The 17,802-nt window shown below is 48.0% G+C and overlaps 1 protein-coding gene across 7 annotated transcripts in view; it reads left to right on the top strand.

Annotated features, from left to right (window-relative positions):
* The window catches only part of usp6nl (USP6 N-terminal like), a 51,053-nt gene extending 34,190 nt beyond the window's left edge, over nucleotides 1-16,863 (top strand). For all 7 annotated transcript variants that reach the window (XM_030341695.1, XM_030341696.1, XM_030341697.1 and 4 more), the window contains 11 exons: nucleotides 1,210-1,249; nucleotides 1,769-1,849; nucleotides 3,485-3,592; nucleotides 5,754-5,863; nucleotides 6,449-6,497; nucleotides 7,265-7,385; nucleotides 8,758-8,852; nucleotides 9,148-9,213; nucleotides 9,538-9,637; nucleotides 10,062-10,214; nucleotides 13,698-16,863. In XM_030341695.1, coding sequence (XP_030197555.1) covers nucleotides 1,210-1,249; nucleotides 1,769-1,849; nucleotides 3,485-3,592; nucleotides 5,754-5,863; nucleotides 6,449-6,497; nucleotides 7,265-7,385; nucleotides 8,758-8,852; nucleotides 9,148-9,213; nucleotides 9,538-9,637; nucleotides 10,062-10,214; nucleotides 13,698-15,391 — 2,617 coding nt within the window. In that variant the 3' untranslated portion in view covers nucleotides 15,392-16,863. The remainder of the gene's footprint in view (nucleotides 1-1,209; nucleotides 1,250-1,768; nucleotides 1,850-3,484; nucleotides 3,593-5,753; nucleotides 5,864-6,448; nucleotides 6,498-7,264; nucleotides 7,386-8,757; nucleotides 8,853-9,147; nucleotides 9,214-9,537; nucleotides 9,638-10,061; nucleotides 10,215-13,697) is intronic.
* The last annotated feature ends 939 nt before the right edge of the window (nucleotides 16,864-17,802 follow it).

The following is a 17,802-nucleotide window of genomic DNA, read 5'->3' as shown; positions in this document are numbered from 1 at the left end:
TCCGAGATCACTTTCACTCATCCGCTCAGAGCTGCTTCCACCGGCCCTCTGAGTGTGATGTGCTGTGCTGTGCAGAAACAGTGTGTGGATGAAGTGTATCGTTTGGCTGTGCCCTGCCTTAAATATGTGCCGTCTTTTTGTCATAATACACTTTGTTTGTTTTTTCCGCCCAAGGATGGGAGAAGAAAAATAACATTACATTCTAACAGTGGCCACAAGAAATATTTGGGTTGGTTCGCTTCCTGGGATAGCTGAACGATCCCCGCGGAGGCTGAGAAACTGTGTGATTGTCGGAGCCAAAATTGAGGGGAGGGGGGGGTTTGGTCCGTTATTTCCTGTTTGCGCGAGCGCTGATAACTTTGAGGCCCCTCGCCTCTTTCATCCGTGGCCGGCAACCGTTGACCCCCCCCCCCTCGACGGGGCCATTGCTCGCTCAGTTCTCTTGTTGATCCGGAGATTCGGTTCTTACTGGATAACTTGTTTGTTTTCCTGCGCTGAAGTCCGGCAACACACATGAACGCCAGGACTGAACCGGGCCTAGGCCGGGGCGGTTGCATAATGGGACATTTCTCCTTTTATCAGATTTCAAAGGAGTCTATGATGTTTTGCAGAGTAGGATTGTGGGGTTGAAAACGTTAGAGACAATTCAAAGTCAAAGTCTAAATCAAAAAGAGTTCAGACCGTTTTGAAAAGTCTTTGCCCTTGAACGTTGAACCCATTTTCTTCTTATCTTTTATCTCCGCTTCCTCTCTCTTTTCTGCTGTGGATTACTTTTTCCTCTTCTTTATCCTAAATCTTAACTCCTCTCACCTCTCTCCTATTCTATTTTCTCTGCTTCCCTCCCGTGTTATTATATCTTCTATTCTCTCCTTCCCTCTCCATCTCCCCTTCACTCCTCCTTTCTCCTCTCTTCTCTCCTGCTATTTTTCCACTCCTTCGTCCTCTACTATCTAATTTCTCCTCCTCTCTCCTATCTCCTCCACACTGTCCTTTCTCCTTTTGCCTCCTCCCTCTCTTCTCTCCTCTCTCCTTTCTCCTCCTCCCCTTTACTCTCCTTTCTCCTCCCCCATCTCCTTTCCTCTTTTCTTTCCCCTCCTCCCTCTCCTCTCTCCTTTCTCCTCCCTCCTCTCCTGTCTCCTTTACCTTCCTCCCTCTCCTCTCCTCTCTCCTCCTCTCTCTCCTCTCTCCTCCTCCCTCTCCTCTCCTCAGTGCGGAGGAGCTACCATCCTTCGATGCGGTGGAAGACAAGGTGAGTGTTGCCAATCTTCTCCTTTCTCTTCTCCTCCCCTCCGTCTGAAGAGGGGTGTTGATTGGTGCTTTCATCAAGGACCTTCAGCTGATACAAAATGCCAGCTGAGGCACCCAAGAGTACATAATGCAGCTGCTGCAAATGTTACAATATCGCAGCCAGACACGCACACACACACGCACACACACACTCACTCACTCACTCACTCACTAACAAACATGAGATGCAAACACTCACAACATGGTTCAAAGTTTGCTAAAATCAACACTGCACAGTGTTCCTCTTGTTAGAATAGCATTCAATTAAACGATTGAATCACCATTGTTCCCTGCATGCCCTGCTTTTCAACACATTTTGCCACACATTTAAACAGTTACTTTATTTTCTATTCTTTTTTTTTTTCCGCCAACCTTGTTTTCCTTTTTATGTTCACTTTTGTCGGCGGCTATTTTTGGCACAGATGAAGAGACACATTTCTTGACGTGTCACTTCCTGTCCCCCCCCCCCCCCCCCCCCCAGCAAAAGCACCTAGAGCTGGAGCGGACCTCCAAGTGGCTGAAGATGATGAAGAGCTGGGACAAGTACAAGAACAGTGATAAGGTGAACAACCTGCTCCTCCCTCACACACGCATGCCCGCACGCACGTACACACACAAATAGACACATGCGCATGTAGGCACACACGGAAATGCCCGCACAAGCACGCATGCACACATACTTACTCTCTGAGAAACACACACGCACTCTCAGTCACACACTCACTGACTCACTCTCTTACTCTCTCACTCATTCACCCACTCACTCACTTAATCACTCACTCAAAGAATCACACCTGCACCAACACAAACATCCACAATGATGCGTCCAGATGCCTTTTACGTAAACACATAAGTGTATTTAAATATTGTTTCACACCATTAAACATAATAACACGCGCATGCACTCTCTGACTATCACACACACACACACACACACACACACACACACACACACACACACACACACACACACACACACACACACACACACACACACAGGGAGGGAGGAGGGATTGGTCTAACAGATGCTCATCAGTGAGTGTCAGAGTGTCATTGTGAAGCACTTGCTGTGGAGTCCCAAAGGATGATTGAGCAAACAACACACACTCACAATACCACAGCTCCCACTCAACCCACCCTCGCCTTCTTCAAACCCACCACACACATATGCAAGCACGAACACACACAGACACGCATGCATACAAACAAGCACACACACACACACACATACAAACAAGCACACACACATACAGGCTATTGATCGTCTGTTGACACATCATGTTCCAACAGAGCTGTTGGTAATTGAGGGAGGAAATTGAAAAGAGAAAACATACACACACACACACACACACACACACACACACACACACACACACACACACACACACACACACACACACACACACACACACACACACACACACACACACACACACACACACACACACACACGCAGTGACCCATCTTGCATGGTGCTAGCTACATGTTTTTTTCCCGCTTTATTAACTCAGCAGTGTGTCCTTGACATGCTGTATTAAAGAGGGCTCGTTCTCTCTCACCTCCCAGGCTCTGTCTCTCACCTCCCTGTCTCACTCTCTCACTCCCTCACTCACTCTCTCTCTTGACACACACAAACTCTATAATGATGTGTGTGAGTGTTCAGATGGAAGGCAGCTCACCTACACAACCATCGATCAGAATGTAGTTTTAGATTTCCATTCACCTTAAGGAAATCACCAGATTTGTTCTGCAGAATTCAGCTGTGCCAGATAGTTGGACATTAAGTGAAGCTTGACCTCTTCGGATCAAGGTTCATGACTGAGGGGCATGTCTGGGAATGGCTTTGTGTGTTTGTGTGTGTGTGTGTCTCTCTCTTTGTGCTTGTGTTTATATATGTGTGTATGTGTGTGTCTTTTTGTGTTTATTTGTTAGTGTGGGTGTATGTTTGTATGCCTTTTTTTCTGTTCATGTAAATGTGTGTGTGCCTGTGTGTGTTTGTTTGTGTGTCTTTTTGTGTGTGTGTGCGTGTGTTTGTATGTTTCATTTTGTGTGTGTGTGTGTGTGTGTGTCTGTCTTTTTAGTTTGTACGCGTGTGGGTCTTTTTGTGCGTGTGGGTGTGTGTGCGTGTGTCTTTATGTGTGTGTGTGTGTGTGTGTATGTGTGTGCGTGCTCCCTGACCACTGTCCGTCTCCTCCAGTTGTCTCGGAGGATCTACAAGGGGATCCCTCTGCAGCTCCGGGGGGAGGTGTGGGCCCTGCTGCTCGACATCCCCAAGATCAAGGAGGAAAAGAAGGACTTCTACGAGGTAACCACACACACACACACACACACACACACACACACACACACACACACACACACACACACACACACACACACACACACACACACACACACACACACACCATCCATAGTACCCTTCCAAAATACAGAAATAGTGGATTTTCGCTCACAAAGGAAAATGAAACATCCCCCTGCTGGGACCCGAGCCAACCGCCAGCCCCCCCCCCGTTTGCCCTTGTATGAAAACAACTACTGCTCCTGAGTCCTCGACTGCAGTGTTCACCAGCTTTTTTTTATTGAATTTTCGCTTGGATGACGGTACAATGTTACATATACGGAGACATGCGTTATTACGGTACAAGCAAGTCTTTGCCCAAAATAAAAAATTATCAAATTAATCATAAAAAATAAATAAAAATACTTGTATCTGTAAACACAAGAGTAAACAAAATCGCCTATAGGGGCACATTCAAATTGGAGTGACTAGAAGGGTTATCCATGCAACAATCAAAAGAAAAGCATCAGTACATTCCATCAACCGTGTTCACCTTACAGGTTTATCGGTCAGTGTGATATAAGTCCAGAAACTATCCCATGCTGGTGCTTTGTCCTTTATTATAGTATTCAGCTTATTAAGCATGTTTCATATGAGGCTGTTTTTATCATGGCGTTAGCCCATTCTTTAAACCCTGGAGTTGTAGGTGTTTTCAAGTGTTTAAGAATTGTCCTTCCAGCCACTGTAATGCCAACCATGATGACAGAAAACTCTTTACTTGACATGTTACGTAGTTGACTTCTGTCACCTAGCAGGCATTTTTCTCCCGGCCCATTTGCCAAGGTACTCCAAAACAAATCTCCAAAAGGGCTGAGTAGATGGGCATTGCCAAATACAGTGTGATAAAGTACCAGCGTCTTTCTGACATTTCCAACATACATTTTTATTCATTGCTCCCATTCTATATAGTCTTAGTGGTGTAAAGTAGTACCTGTGTATTATTTTATATTGGGTGAATTTCCCTTTGGCTTCCCTTATGTACTTTCCATTGTCAAATATGATTTTCAACCATGTACTGTCCTCCATTATAGTTCACAATAATGTACAATAATGGTACAAAATAATATAGATCATTGAAAATAAATATATTATTAAGAATTGCTCGGTAAATATTGTTTTATGGCTTGTTATTATTAAAGAGTGTCACCTTGTGCATTTGATCTTTCGTTCTTTTCCATTGCGGTTTTGTGTTCCTTTGTGTTAGCTAAATCAACCCACTGGGAGAATAAGCAGCGTTGCTGACTTTATCTTTCCACTGGTTCCCCCCTACCTTCTATTTGTTGTAATCGTGCATAAGGGCGGCGCTGGCAGTCTTTGCTCAGCCACTGCACTGCTGCATGTGTATGCATCTATATTATACCGTTTGCATACGAGGTGGTCCGTGTGATCCACGCCTGGTCAAAGGTGAGGGACCACCGATCTACCGGATGCTTAATCCAAAGGGACTCGCAGTGGGCCCAGATACAGGTCATTGACGAGCAGGTGGTCCTCTTTATAGAGGTCGACCTTGGGTTTCATCTGGGGTCAAACCAGCACCTTCCAGATGAGAGTCAACACCCCGCCTCTACGATTTCCCCCCAGAATGACGTGGTTTCACTGGGGCCGCTCTACCTGCGATATTAATGCAACTTACTGAGCAGTCATTCGGTTCAAAGAGATTTCATAAAGCATTTTTGAGTCGTGAGTCATTGTTGTGGGATATAGAAGAGGCCAGTGTGTGTGGGAGGGGGGTGGGTGTGTGGGTGTGTGGAGCAAGAATAATATCAGGATATTGCGATTGGATTTTGGATGACATATACTTCCAGATTAGTTCTCATTACTATATAGCATTTTCGGTTGTTGTTTTTTGATGAGTAGTGAATAGTTTTAGTTCGTAATTGACATTCATTACATTCAACATTCATAGTCTCCTTGCCAATATCGCTGTCTTATTTCAAACTTGGATCACAGCAGATGTAATACAAAGGGATCATACCTTCATCAATATTTAGGCATTTGTTCCAAAATAAAAGTTATGTATTTAACTTTTGTTGTGCAGTCTTTAAATTGAATGCAGGTCTTTTCCTTCTCGTGAGGGCCCACCCCATTGCTATGCTAAGCTAACGCGTTCAATTTGTTTCTCCTGCAGAAGCTAAAGATCAGAGCTCGAGGACTGTCGCCCGACATCCGTCAGATCGACCTGGACGTGAACCGCACCTACCGGGACCACATCATGTTCATGCACCGCTACGACGTGAAGTAGGAACACACACACACACACACACACACACACACACACACACACACACACACACACACACACACACACACACACACACACACGTACTCTACATCCACCTATTGAAAGCCCTGCTATGATTCATCCGCTTGCATGATGTTACCGACCTGAATCGTGCTTCTTATGACTTCATTAATTACATGGTGTCCTTCAAACACTCTCTTGTTATGACTTTCGCCCTTTTTATCTCTCTCTTTCTCTTTCTTAACACACACACGCACGCACGCACGCACGCACGCACGCACACACACACAATGACTATAGAAGTGGGTGTGGTTCCTGTACATTGTATGGTTGTAAGAGAGAGCCAATAAGCAGACCTCGAGTCCAGGAGAGCACACGTACACACACACACATGCACACGCACGTGCACATGCACATGCACACGAACATAAACAGGCACACTAATCTGCAAACGCATACCCAATCACATAAAATTGTCCCAGTGAGTTAATGTTTGTCTGTGTAAATGTTTGGATGCATGTTAATGTTTGTGTTAACGTTTGTACTTGTGTTAACGTTTGGGTGAACGTTTGTGTTTTCAGACAGCAGGCTCTGTTCCATGTCCTTACAGCCTACTCCATTTACAACACGGTGAGTCACGAACTCGCGCCCTGTTTGCCTTTCTTGAATAACCCCGATTCATTCATCTCGGCTTTATTTTGAACCCATTGTTATATTTTTAATTTTGTGTGCATGGTACTTGGACATGCACAACCTGGCTCATAAATGTAAATCTTATCGAATATCATTCTTGCGAAATTTAAAACGGCGTTCGATGTCCTGTAAATAAATACCCACAGGCTAAGGTTTCATTCCTAGCGATGCATGTCCTCTAACGCGCAATTCTATCCACCGCACTCGGTTGGACCTGTACGTTACATTTACCTTCAGTATGTTGTGAGCTCTTTTTTTAAGCCTCAGTTTCAGTGCCAATGTGTCCAAATTGCTGTAGGTTCCAATTGTGATTCTGGTCATTTTGTCGATGAAGTATAATTGCTCACTATTAAAAAGTAGAATTGTACTTTGCTTGTCTTAACTATCAGGCGACTTTTTGAGTTTTTTGAATGGCGCCCTGAAATTAAACGTATTATTATTTTTAACCGTGTTTATCTGAGCTATTCTGCCTACGCACAAATCGAAACAATTTGAGATCTCTCAGTTTGTCTCTGTGTGTCTTTGAGATGTTAATCATCTAACCTTCTTCATTCCCTTTCCCCCCTAACCCAACCTCTTTTCCACCTCCTCCTTCCTGATCCCTCTCTTCCTCATTCTCCCCTTTCTCCTTCCTTCCCACCTTCCTTCCTTCCTCCCTCCCTCCCTCCCTCCCTCCCTGCCAACCTTACTTCCTGTGCTGGCAGGAAGTGGGCTACTGTCAGGGTATGAGTCAGATCACGGCGCTGCTGTTGATCTACATGAACGAGGAGGACGCCTTCTGGGCCCTGGTCAAACTGCTCTCAGGGCCCAAGCACTCCATGCACGGTAACACACATTCATGAAACTCCACTTTCACGGCCCTGAAACACACTACAGGAACACACACAAACACATCCCTGAAACACACTGCAGGAACACAACCCAACACAACCCTGACTCCATTTGAAGTCATATCCACATTGAGTTGTAGCCATCCCCTGGCCTTGCCGTGGTCACTGACATTAAAACACGCTAAAAACTGCTTCCTGACCCGCATCCACTTGGTCCAAGCCCATGTTAGCTTTTTTTTTTGTAAACATGGCGGATCCCTGGCCGGTGTTGGTTTTCGTGTCCACGGAGAGATAGTCGTAGAAAAGGTCTCTGTAGTGCACAGGTAGGGACGTCCGATTGGCTCGTAAAATCCAACCCGGGATTGTCCTGTTCGACTCCACCTCGGATAAGGCCTTTCTGAAGATTTGCTCAAATCCATTTATTTTATAGTCCATTAAAAAGTTCAATTATAAATTAATGTCTTGAACATTGTTGGAACCAATACATGCTCAGTAAGCAGAGTATAATTCATAGTTTAAACATCAGTAGGATAACCTAACATTACCGAGTGTACTACTCTATTGATGTTCTCAGTCAACAAATACGGACGGCTAAATCAAGTACTCATGCCCATCCCCAATGTTAACGTTCCAAGCCTCACAATTCTGGGGAAAAGGAAATCCACTAATCCACTTTGGCTCCCGGTAAACAATTAAAACATGGTCGTAAACAGAGAGACACACATTTCCCAAGGAGGCAAGGCATCTGTGCTTTATGAGGGGGGGAAAAGCAAGTACATAAAAGGCTGTAGTATTACATGAGCCAGAAGGCAGCGATTTCAAATGTCACTTTTGTAACAAGTCTAGACAGGTATTTTCTCCAGGCACACTTGGAGCATAAAGCAACGAAAAAACACTGCCTTTATCCCATCATCATTCTCTCTTCTCTCTCTCTCATCCTCCCTCCCTCCCTCCTCTCTCTTCCATCCTGTCTCTTTCTCCCTCCCCCCCTCCCTCACCCCCCATCCCTCCCTCTTTCCCCCCCGGTGCCTCTTTTTCTCACCCTCCCTTCCTCCTCTCTCCTCCATCCCGTCTCTTTCTCCCTCCCTCCCATCCCCTCTCTCCATCTCCCCTCCGCCCCCATCCCTCCCTCTCTACCGCCCACTGTCCCCTTCCTCCTCTCTCCTCCCTCCCTCCCTCCCATCCCCCCCTCTCTCCCTCCCCTCTCCCCCCTCTCTCCCTCTCCCTCTCTCGCCATCCCTCCCTCTCTATCACCCACTGTCTCCTTTCTCATCCTCCCATTCCTCCTCTCTCCTCCCTCCCTCCCAACCCCCTCTCTCCCTCCCTCCCCTCACCCCCCTCTCTCCCTCCCTCTCTCCCCCCTGCAGGGTTCTTCATACCCGGCTTCCCCAAGCTGATGCGCTTCCAGGAGCACCACGAGCGCATCCTGAAGAAGATGATGCCCAAACTCAAGCAGCATCTGGTGAGAGCCAGACCCCCCTCCCGTCCTCCGTCCTCCCCCCTCCCCCCTTCCCCCTCCATGCTACCGTGCATCGTGCAACCCTGTAATGTATGAGTCATATGAGGTGGAGCCAATCAATCCCCAGCAGTCTGGTATCAAGTCATTAGGCCATGCTGTGTTCCGTATGTTGCATGTACAGTCGTGCGCAGGAAAAAACTCATTGTGTTCTTGGTGTGTGTGTGTGTGTGTGTGTGTGTGTGTGTGTGTGTGTGTGTGTGTGTGTGTGTGTGTGTGTGTGTGTGTGCGTGTGATGCAGGACACCCAAGAGGTGTTCACCAGTCTGTACACGATGAAATGGTTCTTCCAGTGTTTCCTGGACAGAGTGAGTATCCACATCCTCTCTTTCAGGATACACAGTGTAATGCATAGGATAAATACAGTGGTGTGTATATATACAGTGTCATGTTTATAATATACAGTGTCATGTATATTTTGAGTGTTGTGTATATTAAATAATCAAACACAGATCCATCATAACCACTACCAGTGCACTGTGTCAGTGTTGCTTTTATTACCGTTGTTTCTGTTCTCTGTAATGATGTAAAGATCGAAGACGTCTTCATACTATTAAGGAATATCTCACAAAGCATCTCCCTTTCTCTCTCCCTCTCCCGCTCCCTCTCCCTCTCCCCCTCCCTCCTAACAGACACCATTCACTCTCACCCTAAGGATCTGGGACATCTACATCCTGGAGGGCGAGCGTGTGCTGACGGCCATGTCCTACACCGTCCTGAAGCTGCACAAGAGTAAGGCCGCCCGCGCCCCATCAGCCACAATAACACCTGCGCTAGTGGGCCTCCACGGGGGGTTGGCCTGAAGTCCTCGGGTGGTGTTGTTCCAGCCGCTTAGCGATTGCAGACCGCTTTTTTGGATGATTATATCAGATGTTTTCTTCTAATCGTTAATTGGTGATAAAGTAGGGCATCAAACTGTGTCTACTTCACGCTTAATCCTGTGTTGGGGATGTCTCCCTCATCACTACTTTGTCATTCACGACCAAACATGCATTGTATGTTGCTTTAAACTTTGAAGCCATTTTGTAAAGGATTATTGTGTGTGTGTGTGTGTGTGTGTGTGTGTGTGTGTGTGTGTGTGTGTGTGTGTGTGTGTGTGTGTGTGTGTGTGTGTGTGTGTGTGTGTGTGTGGGGGGGGGGGGGGGGGGGTCACCAGAGCACTTGATGAAGCTTGCCATGGAGGAGCTGGTTGAGTTCCTGCAGGTCACTCTGTCCAAGGACTTCTTCCTGGAGGACGACCTGGTCATCGAGAATCTCCAGACCTCCATGACCGAGCTGCGGAGGGCCAAGTTGGAGTTCCCCGCGCCAGGTACCGGCATACCGCCCGCACACCCACCCACACACCCAAACACACAGACAACATGCAGCCATGTAGCACAAGCTGAGATTCAGAATCAGAGGCGGAATGAGAAAGAGTTTGCAACTCGAAAGTTTGCACTGATGTTGCGATAATAATTAATAATCATTTTGGTATTTGTTTAATATTTTTTGATTTGATTGTGTTTAGTTTGGGTATTTGGGGGGACTTTAAGAGGGAGGGCCTGCGGATGAATTTTTTAATAATTAACGAAAGGTATATATCCATTACGCTGTACTGATGATTTCTGAATAAAATATTGTAATAAAAAAAGTATGAAAAAAACAAAACGACTGAAAAGAGATATTAAATAGAGAAAATAAGCAATACAATCTAAAAATCGAATATGACGTATTGCTTTCACTGAATATCTTTTATTTATTTTATTTCTTATTCTTTGTTCCGGCGTCCTTTTTCGTTTTTTTGGTTGTTTTCTTTCTGACAAGACCACTACCACTACCAACACACCATTAGCATAAAGAGGTGGGCTGATTCATTCGAGTCGTCAACATGCTCACATAGGAATTATTCATGAATTTCAATCCGAATTCCGAACATTGCTGACACCTCACATCCCTGTGGCAACCACCCAACGCACCACTCGCCAAACCCTTTGGGAAGGATCAGCTCTTTCTTAACGCATTCGGGCTCTCACACACCGCTAGAGGAATCCAGAAGCCAAACCACATATGCACTGTCTCTCACACACACACACGCGCGCACACATACACACACACATGCAAACAGTGGTGCTCAAACATACCCGACTACACCCTTTTCCTGTTTGCCGTGGATAATTGTAGTTTATAACCTTTGCGTGTGTGACCTGTGCTTTGATTCTGTCTCTCCCTCCTTCTCTCTGTTTCTCTCTCTCTCTCTCTCGTAATGTCGCTTAACCAGCCCTCTCTTCTTCTGATTTTCTAATGAGGTTAGCCTACAAAAGTGTGGCTGTGAGCGGCGGCCATATTCCTTCCTACAACAGTAACCGGTGGGCTTTATTAACTGGTCCCCCCCCCCCCCCCCCCCCCTCCTCCTCTCTCTGTTTCATCTGTCCCTCCCCCCTTCCACTCCCTCCGTCAAGTCAGTCCGTCCGTCCGTCTGTCTGTCCAATATCGCTGCAGGGTTTGGTTGATTTAATTTGGTTTGGTTTTGTATATTTTCCTGAGCGGTGGTCCGTTGTGCGGTTGAGTTGTGCCTGCTTCAGGTTACCTGTGGTTTGTTGTTGTTTTGGTTTTAACTGTTTGTTTTTTTTAACTCACTGATTATGCTTTTGTTTTTTTTCGAGTGAGCCCAGCTGCTTGGCTTCAGTGTTGCAATGGCTGGGTTAATTAATTTTTCTCTCGTTCTCTCTCTCTCTCTTTCTCTCACTCTTTCACTCTCTCACTCTCTCTCTCTCTCTCCTTCCCCCCCCCCCCCCCCCCCCCCCAACAAGAACATCAAGCGCCCTACAAAAGGACTGACAATCTTCTACATCCTTTTCATGGAACTATCCACAATGTGTCCAAAGAAAATTCTGGAGAAGGGCCAGCGAATACACACAAGCTTAACAGTAGTAGTCTATTCCCGACTGCCCACCCCACTGACAAGATAATGAGGTCCTCTTTTTGAGCACTGGAGGCTTTTGTTGCACCACAGACATCTCCAGATCTGTCGGCCTGGCCATCTGTTGCCCTGCCAATGACGGAAAAAACGTTCTTCCTCCCAACTCTCAGAGCTTTAAGACGCTGACGGCAGTAGGACTGCGGTTATAACTCACTGCCAGGAGATGGGGTAGATTTAGATTTGGATTGTAGCGTTTATTGACTCCAGACATCAACCTGCATTCAGACTATCGGATATTGCTATCCACATTCTAGTTTCTCTCTCCCACACACGCACACTGACACACAAACACGCAGACACACACTTGGACACCCTATGGCTTCTCAGCAGGCCATGGCAAATGAGCCATTTATTGCCCTGAGGCAGATTCCTCCTCCTCCTCTTCCTCCTCCTCCTCCTCCTCACCACAGTGGATGGTCACGTAGCTGTATAGACCAAGTGGGTTTCAGGAAGGCATGGAGTCCACCTTATTCGATTTATTTATTACTTTGGAGGTTGTTTTCTATTTTTCCACTGGAACTTTGTTCCTTTTCTCTTGGTGGTAACAGAATGCTGCTGACACGGCGAGAATATAAATCAAATTTAACAGATATGAAAAAAAAAGGGAGGAGGCTTTGCAGCTGAGCGGTTGTAGTCACGGCGATAAGAGAGTGCAAAAGAGAAGGGGAAAAAGGAGGGAAGGGAGGGGGTTGTGTGTGTGTGTGTGTGGGGGGGTCTTTGCTTCCTGTTCCTGGATCCCTCCCACAGAGCTTCCTGTTTCTCTCAGCTGCCGTCTCCCTGGTAACCGTGCTGCACTGTACCAGTTTGTTTAAATTTCTTTGGGTATTCTTTTTCCTTCTTTATTTTGCAGTTCCCAGTGTGTCCCCAGTGTCCCGTCTCCCCCCCCCCCCCCCCCCCGCCCCACACACTCTTCACCATCTCTCCACACTGTGTCCACACTGTACTTTTTCACACCAATTACACCGTGTCTTTGTGGATGTCTTCTGTTGTGCGTCGCCTATGTGTCCTGATTCAAAGTGCGTAACCAGTGTCCGGTGCCGCAAGAGAACCATACATTTGCATACATTTTCTCTTTAGATCCATTTCAGGGAGCCATCCTGCTGATTATCACAGCAGTCTATTAGGAAGGTACGACTAATGGGTTTGAAATGGTGGCCGTGTATCCGGCAGAGGGGGGGGGTCATTAATCAGGAAGTATTTCCGTACGACCTTTTCTAGCCCTCCGGTACCCACCGTCGTGTTCGAGCAGCGTAATGGAACCAAATGAAACTCGTCATTTCCCCGACACATCCCGATGGAATAGGCTTCCTCCCGGCCGACTCACGAGTTAATATTCAGTTGGAAAAAAAAAAACTTTTAAAATGTTACTTACTTTTTGTTGTTCTCTGACCCGTGTAAAGTTGTACCTTCACCTGTGTCGTCATGAGTGTAATTCTCTGTGTTGTTTTTTTATGGGCCTTGTTCACCAAGTAGCCGTCTTGGTCGCGTCTCGGTGCTAAACTAGGTGAATAAGGCCCATTGTTATATTGTTTTCCACCCCTTCTTCTATGGCAGTGGTGTTGTTGCATGAGTCCATGTTCTCCCGTCGTCGTGAAAGTCCTCATCTGGATGTGATTCAACGTTTAAACCCCCCAAAAAAATAGCAGTCTCCGGCTTGACTCCTTGTCCGGCTTGACTAACTATTTTTTTCTCTTTGGTTATTATTCTCTCTCTCTCTCTCTCTCTCTCTCTCTCTCTCTCTCTCTCTCTCTCCCTCTCCCTCTCCCTCTCTCTCTCTCTCTCTCTCTCTCTCTCTCTCTCTCTCTCTCTCTCTCTCTCTCTCGTGTTCTGTAGGTAAAGAGGAGGAGTACCCCAAGAAACCACTTGGGGTGCTACCCCCAGAACCAGGGGCGGTGGTGAACGAAGCCGTGGCGACCCCCATGGCCAACGGCGTGGGGTCGGGTCCCCCGCCGCACCGGGACCCCAGCCCCGTCCCCCCGGAGCGGCAGCCTGAGAGCCGGCCCCCCAGCCGGACCCGCCGGGACTCCATGGACAGGCTGATGCGCCACAACAAGTCCGGGAGGAGGGAGGGCCGCCACCGGGGGTCCGGAGGGGAGACGGACGGCGGCTCCGCCTCCGCCTCCGCCCACAGGCGGTCGGCCGAGACGTCGGTCCCCCCCACCCCCACCAACCCCACTCCGGAGAGGGGGGCTACGCCCGCCCCCCCCACCCCGACCTCCACGCTGCTCCAGATGGTCCAGGCCGGGGGCCGCGGCCACGCCCACGCGGCGGCCAACCACAACTCCAACGCGGCGTCCAGCTCCCGCCAGCCGCCCGTGGGCCCGCGCTGGGTCAAGCCCTCGGAGACCAAGCTGGAGGCGGCCAAGGCGGCGGCGGCCCAGGAGGTCCGCCGCAGCCGGGGCTCCAGCCCCGACGAGGCCTCTGGCGCGGCGGGCCAGCGGAGGCCCCCGTCGCGGGGCCTGGTCCCGGGCGCCGACCGCGGCTCCAACGCCTCGCAGTACGACAACGTCCCCGAGACGGGGGGGCCCTCCGCCCTCGAGGTGCCCGAGCCGGACGGACCCCCGTCGCGGTTGAGGACTCCCCCCGTGGAGAGCCCCTTCCGCACTCCGTCCCCCCGCCAGCCCAGCCCCGTGCGGGCGCCCCCTCCCGGCAGCGGGGCGGGGAGCATGGGCTCGCTAGTGCTGAGCCCCGGGGGGCCCCAGGCCCCCCGTATGACCAGGCACCACATCCCCCCGCCGCTGACCCTCACCAGCCCGCCGGGGGGGGGGTACCACTACCCGGCCGGCCCCCACCACGCCGCCCAGCCTGCGCCCCAGCATCAGCAGCAGTACCCCCCCGGCCGCCAGGGCACGGCGCCTAACTTCTACCCCGGGGTCCCGGACCACCGGCTCGGAGACGAGAGACTCTACGGCCCCGCCCGGCCCCCCGGGGAGCGTGGCTACGCCACGGTGCAGCACCCCCACCCCAACCACCGCCACCCACAGGGCCTGTCCCCGGAGAACAACCACCCGTACGCCACCCACCATCGGTACCCCCCCAACGGGAGCCGGGACCCCCGCATCTTAGCCCCGCTGCCCATGGACTCGGGGCAGCCCATGCTCCGGGAGGGCGCCTTGTACCGCCAGCACCGTCACAACGGGCGGTCGGCCACGCCCCCCACACACCCCCACCACCACCACGTCCCCCACCACCACCAGCCCCATGCGGACTACAGCCTGGTCGACCGGCAGCCGCCCCCGCCCAGTCGCCCCCAGGGGTCGGAGGGGGGGACGGGCCGAGACCCTCACTCCTCCTCGGGGGGCGTGCCCCGGTCGACCAGCTTCCAGCAGGCGCAGATGTCGCCGCTGCAGGAGTTTGTTTTCCCCGACGTGGCGGCGCCACACTTCAGGACCCCGTTCCAGCAGCAGCAGCAGCAGCGGCAGCAGCAGCAGGCGTCGATGCAGCAGCAGTTCCCGGCGCTGTTTGGAGCGCCGGACTACCGCCACGCTCAGGAGGCCTTCGCCATGCAGGAGTCCATGCTGTTGTGAGGAGGGAGGCCGAGAGACCGAGAGAGACACACACGGAGAGAATGGTTTGAGGGGAAACAGGAAGTGAAAGGTGGACCGACGGATGTACTGTGCTGGAGGGGAGAGATTTAGAGAATGAGGTGAAGTCACTCACACTATGGCAATAGACAGGCTTTGATTCTGACGTCGGTTAGGATCGTCCTCGTGTGTTTTCGTTGGGGTTTGTTTCCGTTTGTTTGGGCGGTCGACTCTTTTGGTTAAGTTTCTTGTGTAGTTTTCTCTGTGTTGTCGGTTCGTTTTAAGTGTATTGTTTGCTTTGCTGTGCTTTATGTGTTAAAGTAGGGTTCTCGCTGGCTCCTCCACTGCACTGCGACGGTGCGGGTCAACCCAGCCTCCGGAAGTTTCCACCGATCACTGTAAACTATGAAATGATGACGCAACGACCTGAACGGACCGAGAGAGAGAGCTATTTTATTTTTGGATGTGAAATCATTGCGAGAGGTGACATTATATATGTATCTTTATATAGATATGTATACAAGTGTCTTTTTAGAGTCTTAAATGTACAGTTACTATTTTTTTGTTGTCGTCATTACTGTAGTAATACTGAGTATTAAAATCAGTAGGGGGCGGGCTGTACTCCCGGAGAGACAAAAAAAACACATCCATTCCTTTTCTTTTTTTAATATATGTTTGCAACAGATAATTTACGTTAGTTTTGTCCGCCGTATGCGCGTTGATCTTATTATTTTGAAAGAGAAGAGTTTATGGTTAAGCAACTAATATAATAATTTGTTTACTGAGAGTTGTGACTTCTATTTTGACTTGAGTACAAGCACCTCCAAATTAGTTATTTTTCTTTGTCTGCTTTATTTTTTAATGATTGGAATATTTTCCTTTTTGTCATTGAGATTATTCTACCATTGCTGTTTCAGCAATGCTTGTTCTTGATCTGCTGATACATTGGTGTACACATGGATACATTTCAAGTATGCAGGCTTGTGTCAAATTTAGATTTTGTTTTGCTTGAGAAATGCCAAGGGCTGTTTTTGTAAGGGCTCTTAGAGAGAAATTGTGTGCGTTTGTTTTGTCAACCCTTTCCTGATTTGCAGTCTTATATTACTTACAGAACATTAGCTGGACGTCATTTTCAACACGCGTCACATTCACGCAAACACGCACACCATTACGTAGGCCTACATTTAACTTGAGCAAACATTAAATAACATTGTGTATTACACTCCGTATTCACATGTACACTAACAGTGCCCCCTAGTCTTCAATGTGTGAATCACACATTTCAGTTGCTAATTGGCCATATGCCGTTATTTCTCATTATTTGGCGTAACCCTAGTTGTCAACAGTATTGCAGTACTGTTTTTATTACATTCCCATTTTTTTATCATCAGACTAATTTCCTTCACAATTCTCTGATTCTTTGTTTAATAAAACAAGTTTGATTGAAATCAATAAATGACTGTCATTGCCTTTGCGATAGGCCTATCCATTTAATAGCATGGCCTATGATTCACAAATGCGTGTGAACGCTGACAGCTGAATGAAAAGCGCAAAGCACAGTTGAAAATGCAGAAATGTAAATTAATTGAACTGAAAGAATGCACTGCACTGCTGAAAACCTGAAGGGTCAAATGTATTACGCTGATACAACATTCACACTAACAACGATTTCAATATCCAGAGTGTGAATGCTGAGATTTGCTTAAACTGGCTGACTAAGATGTATTTACATTTAATTTTCTACTTGTTGCTGTTTTCACAAGCCCTTTAAGAAATCCCCTTTATCCTCTTGCCGGGTTCGTCCACTTATTTGGTTATTCCGCCCTCTGGTGGAGAAAAGTGTTCGTCGAGGGACACTGTGCTTGAGCCGGAAGATGAATTGTGTTTATTCTAAATGATGAGAGCACAAACGCTACTCTATTAAAAAAGGTCATCCAGTGGCCACCCAAGTAGTTGTTACTGAAATGTATTAATATGGAGATGATTCATTGATAAGGATTTGGTTTGGATGAAACCTAATGGGAAACCCAAACCCTAATAGGAAACCCTTACCCTGGCCTTAAGGCAAACCCTTGAACAAAAAACTGATCCTAAAATCAGACCCTAATAGGAAACCCTAAACCTAACCAAACGCCAAACCCTTAAACCATTGGTGCTCAAGGTGCGGCCCGCGGGCAAATGGCGGTCCGCAGAAACATTCCTGGTGGCCCGCAATGACATACAGATGTAAGTAAAAAAATTCTATATATATTATTATATCAATATTAATTCAAACAAAAAATATATATATAAAGAGTAAAGTCGACTCTCTAGCTCTCAATTAAATCCTGTTATATTTGTTAGTTTTAATCCGACTGTACATTACTTTGAAAGGATGAACCTCAGTTTCATGATTTAGACCTCACTTGACCTCA

Source organism: Gadus morhua, chromosome 19, assembly GCF_902167405.1.
Source record: "Gadus morhua chromosome 19, gadMor3.0, whole genome shotgun sequence".
Lineage (NCBI taxonomy): Eukaryota > Metazoa > Chordata > Actinopteri > Gadiformes > Gadidae > Gadus > Gadus morhua.
The sequence above is the reverse complement of the archived record's forward strand: the minus strand, read 5'-3'. Positions and strand labels throughout refer to the sequence as shown.